The sequence below is a fragment of the Scyliorhinus canicula genome, chromosome 4 (assembly GCF_902713615.1).
Source record: "Scyliorhinus canicula chromosome 4, sScyCan1.1, whole genome shotgun sequence".
Lineage (NCBI taxonomy): Eukaryota > Metazoa > Chordata > Chondrichthyes > Carcharhiniformes > Scyliorhinidae > Scyliorhinus > Scyliorhinus canicula.
The window spans coordinates 71,819,883-71,837,195 of NC_052149.1; the positions used below are offsets into that span (position 1 = coordinate 71,819,883).

The 17,313-nt window shown below is 52.4% G+C and overlaps 1 protein-coding gene across 1 annotated transcript in view; it reads left to right on the top strand.

The window, feature by feature from the left end:
• The window catches only part of dnai4 (dynein axonemal intermediate chain 4), a 277,873-nt gene that overhangs the window by 25,713 nt on the left and 234,847 nt on the right, over positions 1-17,313 (top strand). The window contains 1 exon segment of the mRNA XM_038794441.1: positions 3,183-3,366. Within this exon segment, the coding sequence (XP_038650369.1) occupies positions 3,183-3,366 (184 nt within the window).

The following is a 17,313-nucleotide window of genomic DNA, read 5'->3' on the forward strand; positions in this document are numbered from 1 at the left end:
CAGACGATACAATGCCCGGGACAGGGCCTTTATCAGGTCGGAGGTCCAGCGACTCCTATGAGAGGGGATCATTGAGGCTAGTACCAGCACCTGGAGAGCCCAATTGGTGGTCGTCAAGACTGGGGAGAAGCACCGGATGGTCATCGACTACAGTCAGACCATCAACCGGTACAAGCAGCTTGATGTGTACCCCCTCCCCCGCATATCTGACATGGTCAACTAGATTGCGCAGTATCGAGTCTTCTCCACAGTTGACTTGAAGTCCACGTACCACCAGCTCCCTATCAGCCCGGAGGACCGCCAATACATTGCCTTCGAGGTAGATGGCCATCTCTACCACTTCCTCAGGGTTCCCTTCGGTGTCACCAATGGGGTCTCGGTCTTCCAACGAGAAATGGACCAAATGGTTGACCAGTACGGGCTGCGGGCCACAATCCCGTACTTAGATAATGTCACCATCTGCGGCCATGACCAGCAGGACCATAACAAAAATCTCCGGCACTTCCTTCACACCTACAATAAGGAAAAATGCGTTTTCCGCACAACCCGCCTAGCCATCCTTGGCTACGTTGTGGAAAACGGAGTCCTAGGGCCTGACCCCAACCACATGCGCCCCTCCTGGAACTCCCCCCTCCCCCACTGCCCCAAGCCCTGAAGAGATGCCTGGGGTTCTTCTCTTACTATGCCCAGTGGGTCCCTAATTATGCGGACAAGGCCCGTCCACTTATTAAATCCACCGTTTTTCCCCTGACGGCTGAGGCCCGCCTGGCCTTCAACCGCATCAAGGCAGATATTGCTAAAGCCGCGATGCACATGCTGTGGACAGTCCATTCCGTTCCAGGTGGAGAGTGATGTGTCAGACTTTGCTCTGGCCGCTACCCTCAACCAGGCGGGCAGGCCTGTGGCTTTCCTCTCCCATATCCTCCATGCCTCCAAAATTCGGCACTCCTCCATCGAAAAGGAAGCCCACGCCATTGTAAAAGCTGTGCGACATTGGAGGTATTACCTGGCCGGCAGGCAATTCACTCTACTCATTGACCAACGGTCGGTTGCCTTCATGTTTAACAATACACAGCGGGGCAAAATCAAGAATGACAAGATTCTGAGGTGGAGGATCGAGCTCTCCACCTACAAGTACGATATCTTGTATCGACCTGGAAAGCTCAATGAGCCTCCAGATGCCCTATCCCGCGGTACATGTGCCAGGGCACAAGTAGATCGACTCCGGGCCCTCCACAATGACCTCTGTCACCCGGGGGTCACCCGTTTTTTTCACTTTATCAAGGCTCGCAACTGCCTTACTCCATCGAGGAGGTCAGGACCGTGACCAGGGACTGCCAGTCTGCGCGGAGTGCAAACCGCACTTCTATCGGCCAGACAGAGCGCACCTGGTAAAGGCCTCTTGTCCCTTTGAGTGCCTCAGCATTGATTTCAAAGGGCCCCTCCCCACCACTGACCATAACGTGTACTTCCTCAACATTGTTGACGAATACTCAAGATTCCCCTTTGCCATCCCATGCCCTGACATGACCTTTGCCATCGTCATCAAGGCCCTGCACAGTCTTTTCACCTTGTTCGGGTTCCCCACCTACATCCATAGCGATCGGGGTTCCTCCTTCATGAGCGACGAGTTGCGTCAGTTCCTGCTCTGCAAGGTCATCGCCTCCAGCAGGACGACCAACTACAAACCCTGGGGCAACAGACATGTGGAGGGGGAGAACACGATGGTCTGGAAGGCCGTCGTACTGGCCCTATGGTCTAGAAGTCTCCCAGTCTCTCGCTGGCAGGAGGTCCTCTCCGATGCGCTCCACTCCATCCGGTCGCTCCTGTGTACTCCCACCAACGAGACCCCTCACGAGCGTATGTTTGCCTTCCCCAGGAAGTCCACTTCTAGGGTCTCGCTCCCGTCCTGGCTGATAGGCCCAGGGCCCGTCCTCCTCCGGAAGCATGTGAGGAGCCATAAATCAGATCTCCTCGTTGAGAAGGCCATGCTCCTCCATGCCAGTCCACAACATGCCTATGTGGCACATCATGACGGGTGACAGGACACAATCTCCCTCCGGGATTTGGCACCTGCAGGTTCCCCAGCGACCATCACCACTACCCCTGACCCTATACCGTCTCCCTCCACCACTACCCAGCTACTTCAAGGTCTGGCACCCGCAGGCCCACCGGCGGCCATCACCACCACCCCGGCCCACACACCGCCCCCCCTCCACCGACTCAACTACTGGGTGAAGAAGAGGATGACACGCTCCCGGATACGCAGGTCTCGACACCGGTGCCCACACCACAGCTGGGACTGAGGCAATCATGGCGGAAGGTCAAGGCCCCCGACAGACTTGATCTTTAAGTCCACTTCACCCCCGCTGGACTCTTTTTTTAACGGGGGTGAATGTGGTGAACCACTGTATTGTATTATACTATTGTATTGTTACATGTCTGGGCTTCTCCCTGCTGACTCTGAACCACTGTAGTATATATTATGTGTATTGTGGTAAACTGCCACTGTATTAAAAGTAATGTGGTAACCTACTGCCTGCTGGCTCCGCCTCCCCTTCGAAGGAGTAAAAGGAAATAGGGAGGGCTGGATGAGATGGAAATAGTGGGAAAGGGGGATGGGGAATTGTGTATGTAAGCCATGTTAGCTGGGTCTGGTTGTTGTTTGGGTGGGTATTATTTACTTTGTTGTTTTTCCTTTGAAAATTGTAAATGCCTTAATAAAAATATATTTTTCAAAAGAAATGTTTCCTACTACAGACTAGACAAGTGTTGGAAGAGGCCCTCCAGAAATGCTTCTCCCCATTTAACTCCTGCTTTAGGTCTTCCAAACTTTGCAGTAGCCTGGATATTCAACTTCCCCAAATAATGGACTTCTGATGGGAGAAGTTATTCATGCAAGGAACTCACTACATACGTGTACATAGGTCTGACCCCAATGATTCATGGAGTTGGGTAGTACCTACTGCAGTAGGTACAAACTTTGTAACAATTTATTGCTGTGTTGTGCTTTTTAGGCGAATTGGCCATTCTGAATTCTCCCTCAGTGTACCCGAACAGGCGGCAACCGTAGTGTGGCGACTAGGGGATTTTCACAGTGATTTTTCATATCGTATGTGCTGGTACCAAAACACTGCAATATGTTTGAATCTTGAATAACTTCTGTTGATTTTAAATTGTAGGTCATCCAAAATGGGAGGAAGCATAAAGAGATTTCCTAGTCATCCCAGCATCGGCAACTTCAGTAGACACAGCCACAAAAGCTCTATGAGTTTTCTAGGGTCAACTAGTCGCCAAAGGTCAAATTTGCAAGGAGAGAGAATTTTGGATAAAAGCTACAGTGGAGGAGCAAGACACTCTATACAGGTACTGTTTTATGTAATGAACAACTCAAATTGTTGTACATGTATATTCTGGGCTTGTGCCCAAAACTCTCTGAATGGACACTACGCAAATCTTAATAATGCCAGAGTTGAAGGCTCCAAATGGATACTTGGAATTTTCTTTCTCTCCTCCCCACACCACCATCATTGGAGAGTCAATAACACTTAGAAGCACACAATGGTTACAGCTCAGAAGGATGTCATTCGGCCCATCGTGACTATGGGTGGCATGGTAGCACAGTGGTTAACACTGTTGCTTCACAGCGCCAGGGACCCAGGTTCGATTCCCGGCTTGGTTCACTGTCTGTGTGGAGACTGCACGTTCTCCACGTGTCTGCATGGATTTCCTCGGGACGCTCCGGTTTCCTCACAAGTCCCGAAATACATGCTGGTGAGTTGAATTGGACATTCTGAATTCTCCCTCAGTGTACCCGAACAGGTGCCGGACTGTGACGACTAGGGGATTTTCACAGTAACTTCATTGTAGTGTTAATGTAAGTCTGCTTGTGACACTAATAAAGATTATTATTATGATTTATTATTATTGCACTGCTTCTACAAAGGAGCAATTTACATGGTGCTACTCGCTGCCCTTCTCCCCGTAGTCCTGTACATTCTTCCTTTTTAGCTAATAATCAATTTCCCTCAAGTGCCTTGATTGCACCTGCCTCCACCACACTTTCAGGCAGTGCATTCCAGATCCCACCTGTGCTGTGTGAAAAATCATTCCCTTAGGTCTTTTGCTACTTCTATCAATGACCTTAAATCTGTGCCCTCTTGTTCTCGATTCTTCCACCAATGGGAATAAATTCTGCCAATCTACCTGGCCAGACCCTTCATGATTTTGGATATCTCAGTCAAATCTCCTTTCAACCTTCCTTTTGCCATGAAGAACAGTTCCAACCTATCTCCATTACTGAAGTTCTTCATCCCTGGAACCATTTTCATTAATCTTTTCTGCAGTCTGTCTGATGTTTTCACATCTTTCCTAAAGTGTGGCACCCAGAACTTAGCACCATACTCAAGTTGCGGGAACCAGCGCTCTATATAAGTTTAACAGAATCTCCTTGCTGTTGTACTTTCTGTTAATGAAACCTAGAATGCTGCATGATTTAATAACCACAGTCTCAACCTGCCCGCCCTGTAACTTTCAATGCCATGTACACATGTGTTGGAACCAACAATTCTACGGACACGTGCTTGTAGGATTAGAATAGCAAAGAACAAAGAAAATTACAGCACAGGAACAGGCCCTTCGGCCCTCCCAGCCTGCGCCGATCCAGATCCTTTATCTAAACCTGTCTCCTATTTTCCAAGGTCTACTTCCCTCTGTTCCCGCCCATTCATATACCTGTCTAGATGCTTCTTAAATGATGCTATCGTGCCCGCCTCTACCACCTCCGCTGGTAAAGCGTTCCAGGCACCCACCACCCTCTGCGTAAAAAACTTTCCACGCACATCTCCCTTAAACTTTCCCCCTCTCACCTTGAAATCGTGACCCCTTGTAACTGACACCCCCACTCTTGGGAAAAGCTTGTTGCTGTCCACCCTGTCCATACCTCTCATAATTTTGTAGACCTCAATCAGATCCCCCCTCAACCTCCGTCTTTCCAACGAAAACAATCCTAATCTACTCAACCTTTCTTCATAGCTAGCACCCTCCATACCAGGCAACATCCTGGTGAACCTCCTCTGCACCTTCTCCAAGGCATCCACATCCTTCTGGTAATGTGGCGACCAGAACTGCACGCAGTATCCCAAATGTGGCCGAACCAAAGTCCTATACAACTTTAACATGACCTGCTGACTCTTGTACTCAATACCCCATCCGATGAAGGCAAGCATGCTGTATGCCTTCTTGACCACTCTATCAACCTGCGTTGCCACCTTCAGGGTACAATGGACCTGAACTCCCAGATCTCTCTGCATATCAATTTTCCCCAAGACCCTTCCATTGACCATATAGTCCGCTCTTGAATTTGATCTTCCAAAATGCATCAACTCGCATTTGCCTGGATTGAACTCCATCTGCCATTTCTCTGCCCAACTCTCCAATCTATCTATATTTTGTTGTATTCTCTGACAGTCCTCCTCGCTATCTGCAACTCCACCAATCTTAGTATCATCTGCAAACTTGCTAATCAGACCACCTATACCTTCCTCCAGGTCATTTATGTAGATCACAAACAACAGTGGTCCGAGCACAGATCCCTGTGGAACACCACTAGTCACCCTTCTCCATTTTGAGACACTCCCTTCCACCACTACTCTCTGTCTCCTGTTGCCCAGCCAGTTCTTTATCCATCTAGCTAGTACACCCTGAACCCCATACGACTTCACTTTTTCCATTAACCTGCCATGGGAAACCTTATCAAACGCCTTACTAAAGTCCATGTATACGACATCTACAGCCCTTCCCTCATCAATTAACTTTGTCACTTCCTCAAAGAATTCTATTAGGTTTGTAAGACATGACCTTCCCTGCACAAAACCATGCTGCCTATCACTGATAAGTCTATTTTCTTCCAGATGTGAATAGATCCTATCCCTCAGTATCTTCTCCAACACTTTGCCTACCACTGATGTCAAGCTCACAGGTCTATAATTCCCTGGATTATCCCTGCTACCCTTCTTAAACAAAGTGACAACATTAGCAATTCTCCAGCCCTCCGGGACCTCACCCGTGCTCAAGGATGCTGCAAAGATATTTGTTGAGGCCCCAGCTATTTCGACCCTCGCTTCCCTCAGTAACCTGGGATAGATCCCATCCGAACCTGGGGACTTGTCCACCTTAATGTCTTTTAGAATACCCAAAACCTCCCCCTTCCATATGACAACTTGACCGAGAGTATTTAAACATCCATCCCTAGCCTCAACATCCGTCTTGTCCCTCTCTGTGAATACCGATGCAAAGTATTCATTAAGAATCTCACCCATTTCCTCTGAGTCCACGCATAAATTCCCTCTTTTGTCTTTAAGTGGGCCAATCCTTTCTCTAGTTACCCTCTTGCTCCTTACATACGAATACAATGCTTTGGGATTTTCCTTAACCCTGTTAGCCAAAGATATTTCATGACCCCTTTTAGCCCTCTTTATTGCGCGTTTGAGATTCGTCCTACTTTCCCGATATTCCTCCAAAGCTTCATCAGTTTTGAGTTGCCTTGATCCTATGTATGCTTCCTTTTTCATCTTAGCTAGTCTCACAATTTCACCTGTCATCCATGGTTCCCTAATCTTGCCATTTCTATCTTCCATTTTCACAGGAACATGTCTGTCCTGCACTCTAATCAACCTTTCCTTAAAAGACTTCCACATTTCAAATGTGGATTTACCCTTAAACAGCTGCTCCCAATCCACATTCCCTAGCTCCTGCCGAATTTTGTTATACTCTGCCTTTCCCCAATTTAGTACTCTTTCTTTCGGACCCCTCTTGTCCTTGTCCATGAGTATTCTAAAGCTTACGGAATTGTGATCGCTATTCCCAAAGTAATCACCGACTGAAACATCAACCACCTGGCTGGGATCATTCCCCAATACCAGGTCCAATATGGCCCCTTCCCGAGTTGGACTATTTACATACTGCTCTAAAAAACTCTCCTGGATGCTCCTTACAAACTCTGCTCCATCTACGCCTCCAACACTACACGAGTCCCATTCAATGTTGGGGAAGTTAAAATCTCCCATCACAACCATCCTATTGCTCCTACATTTTTCTATAATCTGTCTGCATATTTGTACCTCTACTTCATGCTCGCTTTTGGGAGGCCTGTAGTAAAGTCCCAACAATGTTACTGCACCCTTCCTATTTTTAAGCTCCACCCATATTGCCTCAGTGCTCGAATCCTCCGTCATGCCCTCCTTAATCACAGCTGTGATATCATCTCTGACGAGTAATGCAACTCCTCCACCCCTTCTACCTCCCTCCCTATCCCTCCTGAAGCATCTATACCCTGGGATATTCAGTTGCCAGTCCTGCCCTTCCCTCAGCTAAGTCTCAGTAATACCAATAGCATCATATTCCCAGGTACTGATCCAAGCCCTAAGTTCATCTGCCTTACCTGCTACACTTCTCGCATTAAAACAAATGCACCTCAGACCACCTTTGCGTTCATCATCTCTTCCCTGTCTACTCTTCCCCTTGGTCACATTGAGTTTATTGTCTCGTACCTTACTAGCTTTAGTCGCTGCTTCTTTACTGACCTCTAACCTCCTAATCTGGTTCCCATCCCCCTGCCACATTAGTTTAAAACCTCCCCAACAGTGTTAGCAAAAGCACCCCCGAGGACATTGGTTCCAGTCCTGCCCAGGTGTAGACCATCCAGTTTGTAATGGTCCCACCGCCCCCTGAACCGGTTCCAATGTCCCAAAAATATGAACCCCGTCCCTCCTGCACCATCTCTCAAGCCACGTATTCATTCTGACTATTCTTGAATTTCTACTCTGACTGTCCCGTGGCACTGGTAGCAATCCTGAGATTACTACCTTTGAGGTCCTACTTTTTAACTTATCTCCTAACTCCCTAAATTCTGATTGTAGGACCTCATCCCATTTTTTACCTATACCGTTGGTGCCTATATGCACTACGACAACTGGCTGTTCACCCTCTCCCTTCAGTATGTCCTGCAGCCGATCGGAGACATCCCTGACCCGAGCACCCGGGAGGCAACATACCATTCGGGAGTCTCGTTTCCGACCACAGAAATGCCTGTCTACTCCCCTTACAATTGAATCCCCTATGACTATAGCCCTGCCAGTCTTTTTCCTGCCCTTCTGTGCAGCAGAGCTAGCCACGGTGCCATGAGCCTGGCTACTACTTCCTTCCCCTGGTGAGTCATCTCCCCCACAGTATCCAAAACGGTATACCTGTTTTGGAGGGAGATGACCGCAGAGGACACCTGCACTGCCTTCCTGCTCTTTCTCTGCCTTTTGGTCACCCATTCCCTGTCTCCGTCACCAATCCTAATCTGCGGTGTGACCAACTCACTGAACGTGCTATCCACGACCTCCTCAGCATCGCAGATGCTCCAAAGTGAGTCCATCTGCAGCTCCAGAGCCGTCATGCGGTCTAACAGGAGCTGCAGCTGGACACACTTCCCGCACATGAAGAAGTCAGGGGCATCGGCCGCATCCCTGAACTCCCACATAGCGGTTTTAATATACTTACAACAGAGCCAGCCTGTTACCCGTTGAACTTTCGGTGAACTGGCCGGCTGACCCTGTGGCACTGATCTTCATACAGCAGCTCCCGGGGGAGGAGTCCTGGGCGGAGCCAAGGGAGAAGCCCAGTACAACTCTCGAGCATTTCCAGAGCTACTCCCCCTGGTGGTCAGGTAGTGCAACTGCACTTACAATATAGACACATGTATATACAGATTATAATCCGGTGTGAATCACATTCACCACATTCACCCCCTGTGAAACAAAAATCGAGTCCAGCGGGGGTGGTGGCACACAGAGTTAGTCTGTCCGGTGGACGAATTGTTCTTTTCGATCTGAGGAGCACCGGGGTTGCAGCCTCTTGCGGTGGCTGGGTGGGTGTTGAGAGCTGGGGTACGATGGCAGACCCCGGGGCGGGTCTCGTCCGAACTTTATACACCTCTGGCTCGACCGGAGACTGGGGGTGCTGGGGGCGGGCTGGTTCTGGCGCGTGGAACCGGTGGGGTGAGCTTACGGAATCGGGGGCGCGAGGGGGCGGCAGCATAGGGAACAGGGTAAGGGGTTCCTCAGTGGGTGTGGGGGGGGGGGGGGCTGGATCCAGCGGGTGCCAGGTCCCGAAGGGATACTGTGTCCTGGCGACCGTCCGGGAACTCCATGAATGCGTACTGGGGTTGGAATGGAGGAGGCGCACCTTTTCAACAAGGGGGTCAGTTTTGTGCCTGCTGACGTGCTTCCTCAGGAGGACCGGGCCTGGTGTCCTCAGCCACGCCTGAAGTGAGACTCCCGTGGTAGTGCCCCTAGAAAAAATGAAGAGTCGCTCGTGAGGGGTTTGATTTGTAGCTGTACACAGGAGGGATCTGATAACGTGGAGCGCGTCTGGGAGGACTTCTTGCCATTGGGAGACTTGGAGTTTTCTAGACCGGAGGGTCATTAGGACGGTCTTCTACTGGTAGTCCTACTCGAGGCGATGCCCTTGTCGAGCAGGTACTGACGCAGCTCGTCGCTCATAAAGGACGAACCCCAGTCGCTGTGCACGTAGCTGGGGAAACCGAACAGGGTGAAGACACTATGCAGGGCCCTAATGACTGTGTGGGAGGTCATGTCGGGGCGCGGAATGGCAAAAGGGAATCGGGAGAACTCGTCGATGATGTTGAGGAAATAAATGTTCTTGTTAGTGGAGGGGAGTGGCCCATTGAAATCGATCGCAAGGCGTTCAAAGGGCCCAGAAGCCTTGACCAGGTGGGCCCTGTCTGGTCTATAGAAGTGCGGTTTGCACTCCGCACAGATCGGGCAGTCCCTGGTGACCGCTTTTACCTCCTCGTTGGAGAAAGGCAGGTTTCGGGCTCTGATGTAGTGGGCGAGCTGGGTGACTCCTGGATGGCAGAGGTCCACATGGATGGCTTTCAGACGGCTGATCTGCGCGCTGGCGCATGTCCTGCGGGATAGGGCATCCGAGGGCTCGTTGAGCTTCCCCGGTCGATATTTAATATCATAACTATAGGTGGAGAGTTATATCCTCCACCGAAGGATTTTATCATTTTTTATTTTGCCCCTTTGCGAGTTGTCAATCGTAAAGGCAACCGATCGTTGGTCGGTGATGAGGGTGAACCTCCTACCTGCGAGGTAGTGCCTCCAGTGACGAACAGCCTCCACGATGGCTTGTGCTTCCTTCTCAACTGAGGCGTGTCGGAGTTCTGAAGCGGATAGGGTACGGGAGAAAAGTGCAACGGGCCTCCCTGCCTGATTTAAAGTGGCTGCTAGAGCTACCTCTGAGGCGTCGCTCTCAACCTGAAAGGGAGTGGATTCATCCACCGCCCGCATGGCTGCTTTGGTGATGTCCTCCTTGATGCAACTGAAGGCCTGGCGCGCATCAGCTGACAGGGGAAATCGTGTGGCCTTAAAGAGTGGGCGAGCTTTGTCTGCATATTGAGGGACCCACTGGGCGTAGTATGAAAAGAACCCCGAGGGACTTCCGGTGTGCATCATGGAGTGAGTGATCACACAGAGGCAGCTCCTGCCTAAGGTTGCAGCAAAGAGCACTTTTTTGGGCAGTACGGGTTGGAATTTCGATGAAAAGGCGTGGGTGAATGTTCAAGGAGTATTTTCCCCCAGGAATAGGATGTTTCTTGGTTATCAGACCCTCCGAAACAGTGCAAGATTTGTCTGAAGCAGCAGCAAACAAAAGCCTCTGCAAGCATGCAAGCGGGGGAAGGGCCAGCTTATAGGTCTCAAGCTGACCTGAGGGCCTTTATGAAAGCTGAATTCTAGCAGCAGAGGGAAGAACGGTGAAAAGATCTCACCAAGGCCATTGAAGAAGCGGAGACGGACTTCCGGTAGCGGTGATGCGAAGCTAAGCCACACGTTCAGTGGCTCCCAATATTTTCGGACTTTGGGGCTCTTTTAAGGGCTTGTAGTGGTGCTGTTTGGACTTTTCCCCGTGTGGGAACACTCCTTCTCAGATTCTCCACCGGTGGATGGCCTGGACTAGGAGTGGAGCGGTCAGAAAATCGGCTTTGCAGCCGCACCGCAGCTCCCGCTACTTAAGGACTTTTGGGCCGACTTGAGGGCCTCAAACGGCGCTGTCTCGACGAATCCCGGTGGGGGAAGGTGTCTAGAGGAGCATTCCCCATAATTTATGGTGCTCACCCGGAGTGGGGCAAAGGAAAAAGTTGCAGCAGCTCCCCAAGAAAGGCGGGGGAAGAAGGACAAAATGGTGGCCGGCGGAACACCCGAGGACTGGTGGAAGTGGGCGCAGGAGCAGCAGGCCTCTCTTCTGCGCTGTTTTGCGGAGCTGAAGGCTGAGTTGCTGGACTCTCTGAATGCGACTACCAACAAGCTACTTGGGGCTCAGGCGGCCCAGGAGGTGTCCATTAGGGAGTTGCAGCAGCAGGCCGCTGAGCGGGAGGAGGAGGCCGCGGTCCTCGTGGGGAAAGTGGAGTTGCACGAGGCACTTCACAAAAAGAGGCAAGACCGCTTGGAGGAGCTGGACGTTCGCACGAGGCGAAAGAATTTGAGGATCCTGGGCCTGGCGGAGGGGCTTGAGGGGTCGGATCTCCCGTCGTACGTGACCACGATGTTGAGCTCGTTGATGGGGGCGGGGTCCTTCCATTTGCCCCTGGAGCTTGAGGGAGCTCACAGAGTGCTGGCCAGGAGGCCAAAGGCAAATGAACCCCCGCGGGCGGTGCTGGTGCGGTTCCATCGATTTAGTGACCGGGAGTGTGTGCTGCGCTGGGCCAAGAAAGAGAGGAGCAGCAAGTGGGAGAATTTGGTAGTGCGAATCTACCAGGACTGGAGTGCGGATGTGGCAAAGCGGCGGGCTGGGTTCAACCGGACGAAGGCGGTGCTGCATGCCAAGCTGGTCAGATTTGGAATGCTGCAGCCTGCGCGTCTGTGGGTGACATATAAGGACCAGCACCACTACTTCGAGTCCCCGGAGGAGGCGTGGGCCTTTGTACAGGCGGAGAAGCTGGACTCAAACTAGGGTCTGGGAACACACTATGGCCGTTGCTGTTTTCGCTGTTGCTGTTCTTCAATTTTGACACGTGTTTTTTTTATGCTGGTTTTCTTTTTGCTCTGTTTCCGGGTGGGTTTGTCTGTTGGGTATGGGTGTGGGGTATGTGGGGAACTTTGGGGGTATGTGCCTTATATGTTCTCTTCTGTACGGGGCTGGGGATTGGGGTGAAACTGGATTTTGAGGAGCTGCGTCAGAAGGGTGGGGTGTGGCAGTGTGAAAGCGCGGGCTTTCCTCTGGTTGTCCGCACTCCGGGGGCGGAGCTGGAGGTGGGGGCGTGGCCTCTACTGGTTTTCTTTCCCGCGCTGAAGCGGTGCCAAGGAGGTGTGGCAAGAGGGGGATGACCCCATGCCGGGAGGAGATGGGTTTTGGCAGGAGCTGCCGGGTCAACAGAAGTCAGCTGACTCACGGAAGTACCATGGAGGGTGCGTCGCGGCTAGGTGGGGTACTAGCCTGAGGGAGTGGGGGGGGATACCGGGTTGCTGCTGGAATGGCCAGGAAGGAGCTGGCGTGGGCCGGGGGGGTAGAGGAGAGGCGTTATCGCCATGGGGAACGGGTCAGGCGGGGCGAGCTGGCCATGGCGAGCAGTTGATAAGCTATGGCTAGCCGGCGGGGGAGAGGGGCAGGTTGCCCTCTGATCCGGCTGATTACCTGGAACGTGAGGGGGCTGAATGGGCCGGTTAAGAGAACTAGGGTATTTTCTCATCTGAAGGGGCTGAAGGCGGACGTGGCTATGCTCCAGGAGACCCACTTGAAGGTGGCGGACCAGGTTCGTCTGAGAAAGGGGTGGGTGGGGCAGGTTTTCCACTCAGGATTGGACGCAAAGAACCGGGGGGTGGTGATTCTGGTGGGGAAGAGGGTGGCGTTCGAGGCGGCTGAGGTGGTGTCGGACAAGGAGGGCAGATATATTATGGAGAAGGGTAGGCTGCAGGGAGAGAAGGTGGTGCTGGTTAATGTATATGCCCCGAATTGGGATGATGCCGGCTTCATGAGGTGCTTGTTGGGCCGCATTCCGGACCTGGAGGCAGGGGGCCTGATCATGGGGGGAGACTTTAACACAGTGCTGGATCCCCCACTGGACCGGTCCAGTTCAAGGACGGGTAGGAGACCGGCGGCGGCCAAAGTGCTGAGGGGGTTTATGGACCAGATGGGAGGGGTGGATTCCTGTAGGTTTGGGAGGCCGATGGCGCGGGAGTATTCCTTTTTCTCCCATGTCCATAGGGTCTATTCCCGAATAGATTTTTTCATCCTGAGCAGGGGATTGATCCTGAAGGTGCAGGATGCAGAGTATTCGGCCATAGCGATTTCAGACCATGCTCCGCACTGGGTTGATCTGGAGATGGGGGAGGCGCGGGACCAGCGCCCGCTCTGGCGCCTGCATGTGGGGCTGCTGGCTGATGAGGAGGTGTTTAGGAGGGTCCGGGGAAGTATTGAGGGGTATCTTGATACCAACGACACGGGGGAGGTCCGGGTGGGGATGGTCTGGGAGGCTCTGAAAGCAGTGATCCGGGGGGAGCTGATCTCCATCCGGGCCCATAGGGAAAAAAGGGAGAGGAAGGAGAGGGAGAGACTGGTGGGGGAGCTCCTGGATGTGGACAGGAGATACGCGGAGGCACCGGAGGAGGGGTTGCTGGGGGAACGGCGTAGTTTGCAGGCCAAATTTGACTTGCTGACCACCAGAAAGGCGGAGACACAGTGGAGGAGGTCACAGGGCATGGTGTATGAGTATGGGGAGAAGGCGAGCAGGATGTTGGCTGTTCTGGAAAATACAGAAAAGGTGTCATTTGAAACATTGAAGTCTGGCAATATCTGGTCTGAGAGGGTACAGGGAAAGAATAAACATTTTAAATAAGACACTTTCCCTGCCCTTGGCGCCTGTCTGTCTCACGCCCCAGCGCTCAGCCCCTCCCCGCACCATGCCCCTTTAAGCCCCGTAGCCCATCCCTATCGGAGGTCCCGATCTTTCCCGCCAAAAAAGTAGCAAGTGCGGGCTCCTCCTTCCCCCCCACCCACGAGGCAACAGCAATCAGGAGAGCAGAACGCGAGGGAGCAGCAGCTGGAGAGGTCAGAACGGAGCACAGAGGAAGGAGGACAGAAAACAGAACCAGCATCAGGAGAGAAGAAGAGGAGAGAGAGAGAGAGAGAACTCGGTCATGGGAAAGGCAAGGCAAGCAGCCGAGTGTAAACTGTAATAGATCTAAAGAAGGCTAGGATTTAAAGTTAAAATGTTAAGGTGGGTCTGAAGGTCCCTACAACCAACCAGACAGCATCCAAAATCACTAATCTTTTTACCTTTCTGTAAAGAAAGTGTTTGCAACTTTAAAAAAAAGTATAATAATAAAATAACTTAACCTGAAAAAGTGGTTATTAGCTTACTTCACTTCCTTAATAACGCAGGACCCAGGACATCGATGCTATTAAGGGGTAAGTAGGTAAAATTCTTCGGTGAAGGTATGGGTTATACCGGGGGATAACTTGAAAAGATAGTTTGACCTGAATAGCACCCACTGAAGCCTGCATCGGAGTCAGGGAGTGAGAATCCCTGTTCACCATTTAGAATATTGGCCCTTTTTGGTATGGGGGAATTCTAAGAAGAGTGGTGGATTTGCAAAAACATGGCGCATCAGCTCTGCAGGCGAGATGCGGCTAGGGAAATTGGTGGAGTGACGGATAGGGGTGGGAATGTAGTGCAGAAGGGGACAGAAGTAAATGGGGTCTTTAGGGACTTCTACGAGGAACTGTACCGGTCAGAACCTCCGATGGGGAGAGGGGGAATGGAGAGCTTCATGAACAGGCTATGGTTCCCAAGGGTTCAAGAGGAGCTGGTAGAGGGGCTGGGGACCCTGATAGAGTTGGAGGAGCTAGTCAGGGGGATTGGACAAATGCAGTCAGGTAAGGCGCCGGGGCTGGACGGGTTCCCGGTGGAATTTAATAAAAAGTATGCGGATCTGGTGGGCCCCCTGTTGGTGCGATCCTTCAATGAGGCATGGGAGGGGGGGGCTTTGCCCCCGACGATGTCACGGGCGCTGATCTCTCTGATCCTGAAGCGGGATAAGCACCCCTTGCAGTGTGGATCATACAGGCCTATCTCACTCCTCAATGTTGACGCTAAGTTGCTGGCGAAGATCCTGGCCACCAGGATAGAGGACTGTGTGCCAGGGGTGATACACGAGGATCAGACAGGATTTGTCAAGGGACGGCAGCTCAACACGAATGTGCGGAGACTGCTAAATGTTATTATGATGCCGGCAGTGGAGGGGGAGGCGGAGATAGTGGTTGCGCTAGATGCGGAGAAAGCGTTTGATAGAGTTGAGTGGGGGTACCTGTGGGAGGTGCTGGAGCGGTTCGGATTCGGGGAGGGATTCATCAAATGGGTGAGGCTGCTCTACGCGGCTCCGATGGCAAGTGTAATTACCAATGGAAGGAGATCGGAGTACTTTAGGCTCTACCGTGGGACCAGGCAGGGGTGCCCCCTGTCCCCCTTGCTCTTTGCACTGGCGATTGAACCTTTGGCTATGGCGTTGAGGGAGTCAGGGAGATGGAGGGGTCTGGTGCGGGGTGGGGAGGAACATCGTGTATCGCTGTATGCGGACGACCTGCTGTTGTATGTGGCGGATCCAGAAGGGGGAATGCCGGGGGTGATGGAGCTGTTAGCGGAATTTCGGGGCTTCTCGGGCTATAAGTTAAATTTAGGCAAGAGTGAGGTATTTGTAGTACACCCGGGTGATCAGGAGGAGGGAATTGGGAGACTCCCATTTAAGAGGGCAGTGAAGAGTTTCAGATACTTGGGGGTGCAGGTGGCCAGGAGTTGGGGGACTCTCCATAAGCTTAATTTTACCAGGCTGGTGGAACAGATGGAGGAGGAATTTAAAAGGTGGGACATGGTGCAGTCCGTCAAAATGACAGTTCTCCCGAGGTTCTTGTTCCTTTTTCAGTGTTTGCCCATCTTTATCCCTAGGGCCTTTTTTAGAAGGGTGACTAGCAGCATCATGAGCTTTGTTTGGGCGCATGGGACCCCGAGGGTGAAGAGGGTCTTCTTGGAGTGGGGTAGAGATGGGGGGGGGGGGAGGGGCTGGCGTTACCCAATCTCTCGGGGTATTATTGGGTGGCCAATATGTCGATGGTGCGCAAGTGGGTAATGGAGGGGGAGGGGGCAGCATGGAAACGGATGGAGAGGGCGTCCTGTGGAGGCACAAGCCTGGGGGCCCTGGTAATGGCGTCGTGGCCGCTCCCTCCTACGAGGTATACCACGAGTCCGGTGGTGGCGGCTACCCTCAAGATTTGGGGGCAGTGGAGGCGACATAGGGGAGAAGTGGGGGGCTCGATGGAAGCTCCATAGGTTCGTCCCGGGGAACATTGATGGGGGATTTCAGGGTTGGCACAGAGCGGACATCAGACAGCTGAGGGACCTGTTTATTGATGGGAGGTTTGCGAGCCTGGGGGTGTTGGAGGAGAAATTTGGGCTCCCCCGGGGAACATGTTCAGGTATCTGCAGGTAAAGGCATTTGCTAGGCGGCAGGTGGAGGTATTCCCTTCGCTTCCCACGAGGGGGGTGAGTGACAGGATGCTTTCGGGGGTCTGGGTCGGAGAGGGGAAGATATCTGATATCTACAAGGTTATGCAGGAGGCGGAGGAGGCGTCAGTAGAGGAGCTGAAAGCTAAGTGGGAGGGGGAACTGGGGGAACTGATCGAAGACGGGACATGGGCTGATGCCCTGGAGAGGGTTAATTCTTCCTCCTCGTGTGCGCGGCTTAGCCTCATCCAATTCAAGGTGCTGCGCCGGGCCCACATGACTGGGACGAGGATGAGTAGGTTCTTTGGGGGTGAAGACAGGTGTGTCAGGTGCTCGGGGAGTCCAGCGAACCATGCCCATATGTTCTGGGCATGCCCGGCACTGGAGGAGTTCTGGAAGGGGGTGGCGAGGACGGTGTCGAGGGTGGTGGGATCCAGGGTCAAGCAAGGATGGGGACTCGCGATTTTTGGGGTTGGGGTGGAGCCAGGAGTGCAGGAGGCGAAAGAGACCGATATGCTGGCCTTTACGTCCCTAGTAGCCCGGCGAAGGATTACCGGAAAAATAGAAAGCGAACAGCGTCTTACCAGCTCTGGATGTATAAAGCTCTCGGTGCTCCCGGAGTCAAAGAGGCATGGCGTGCTGTACCCGTTGATCTGGACCTCCACCATCGAACTTCGTAGGTGCTTGGGGCGGGATTGATCCAGGGCGACCGCGTTGAGTTGCGGGCCGCGTGGTGAGTGCCCGGGGAA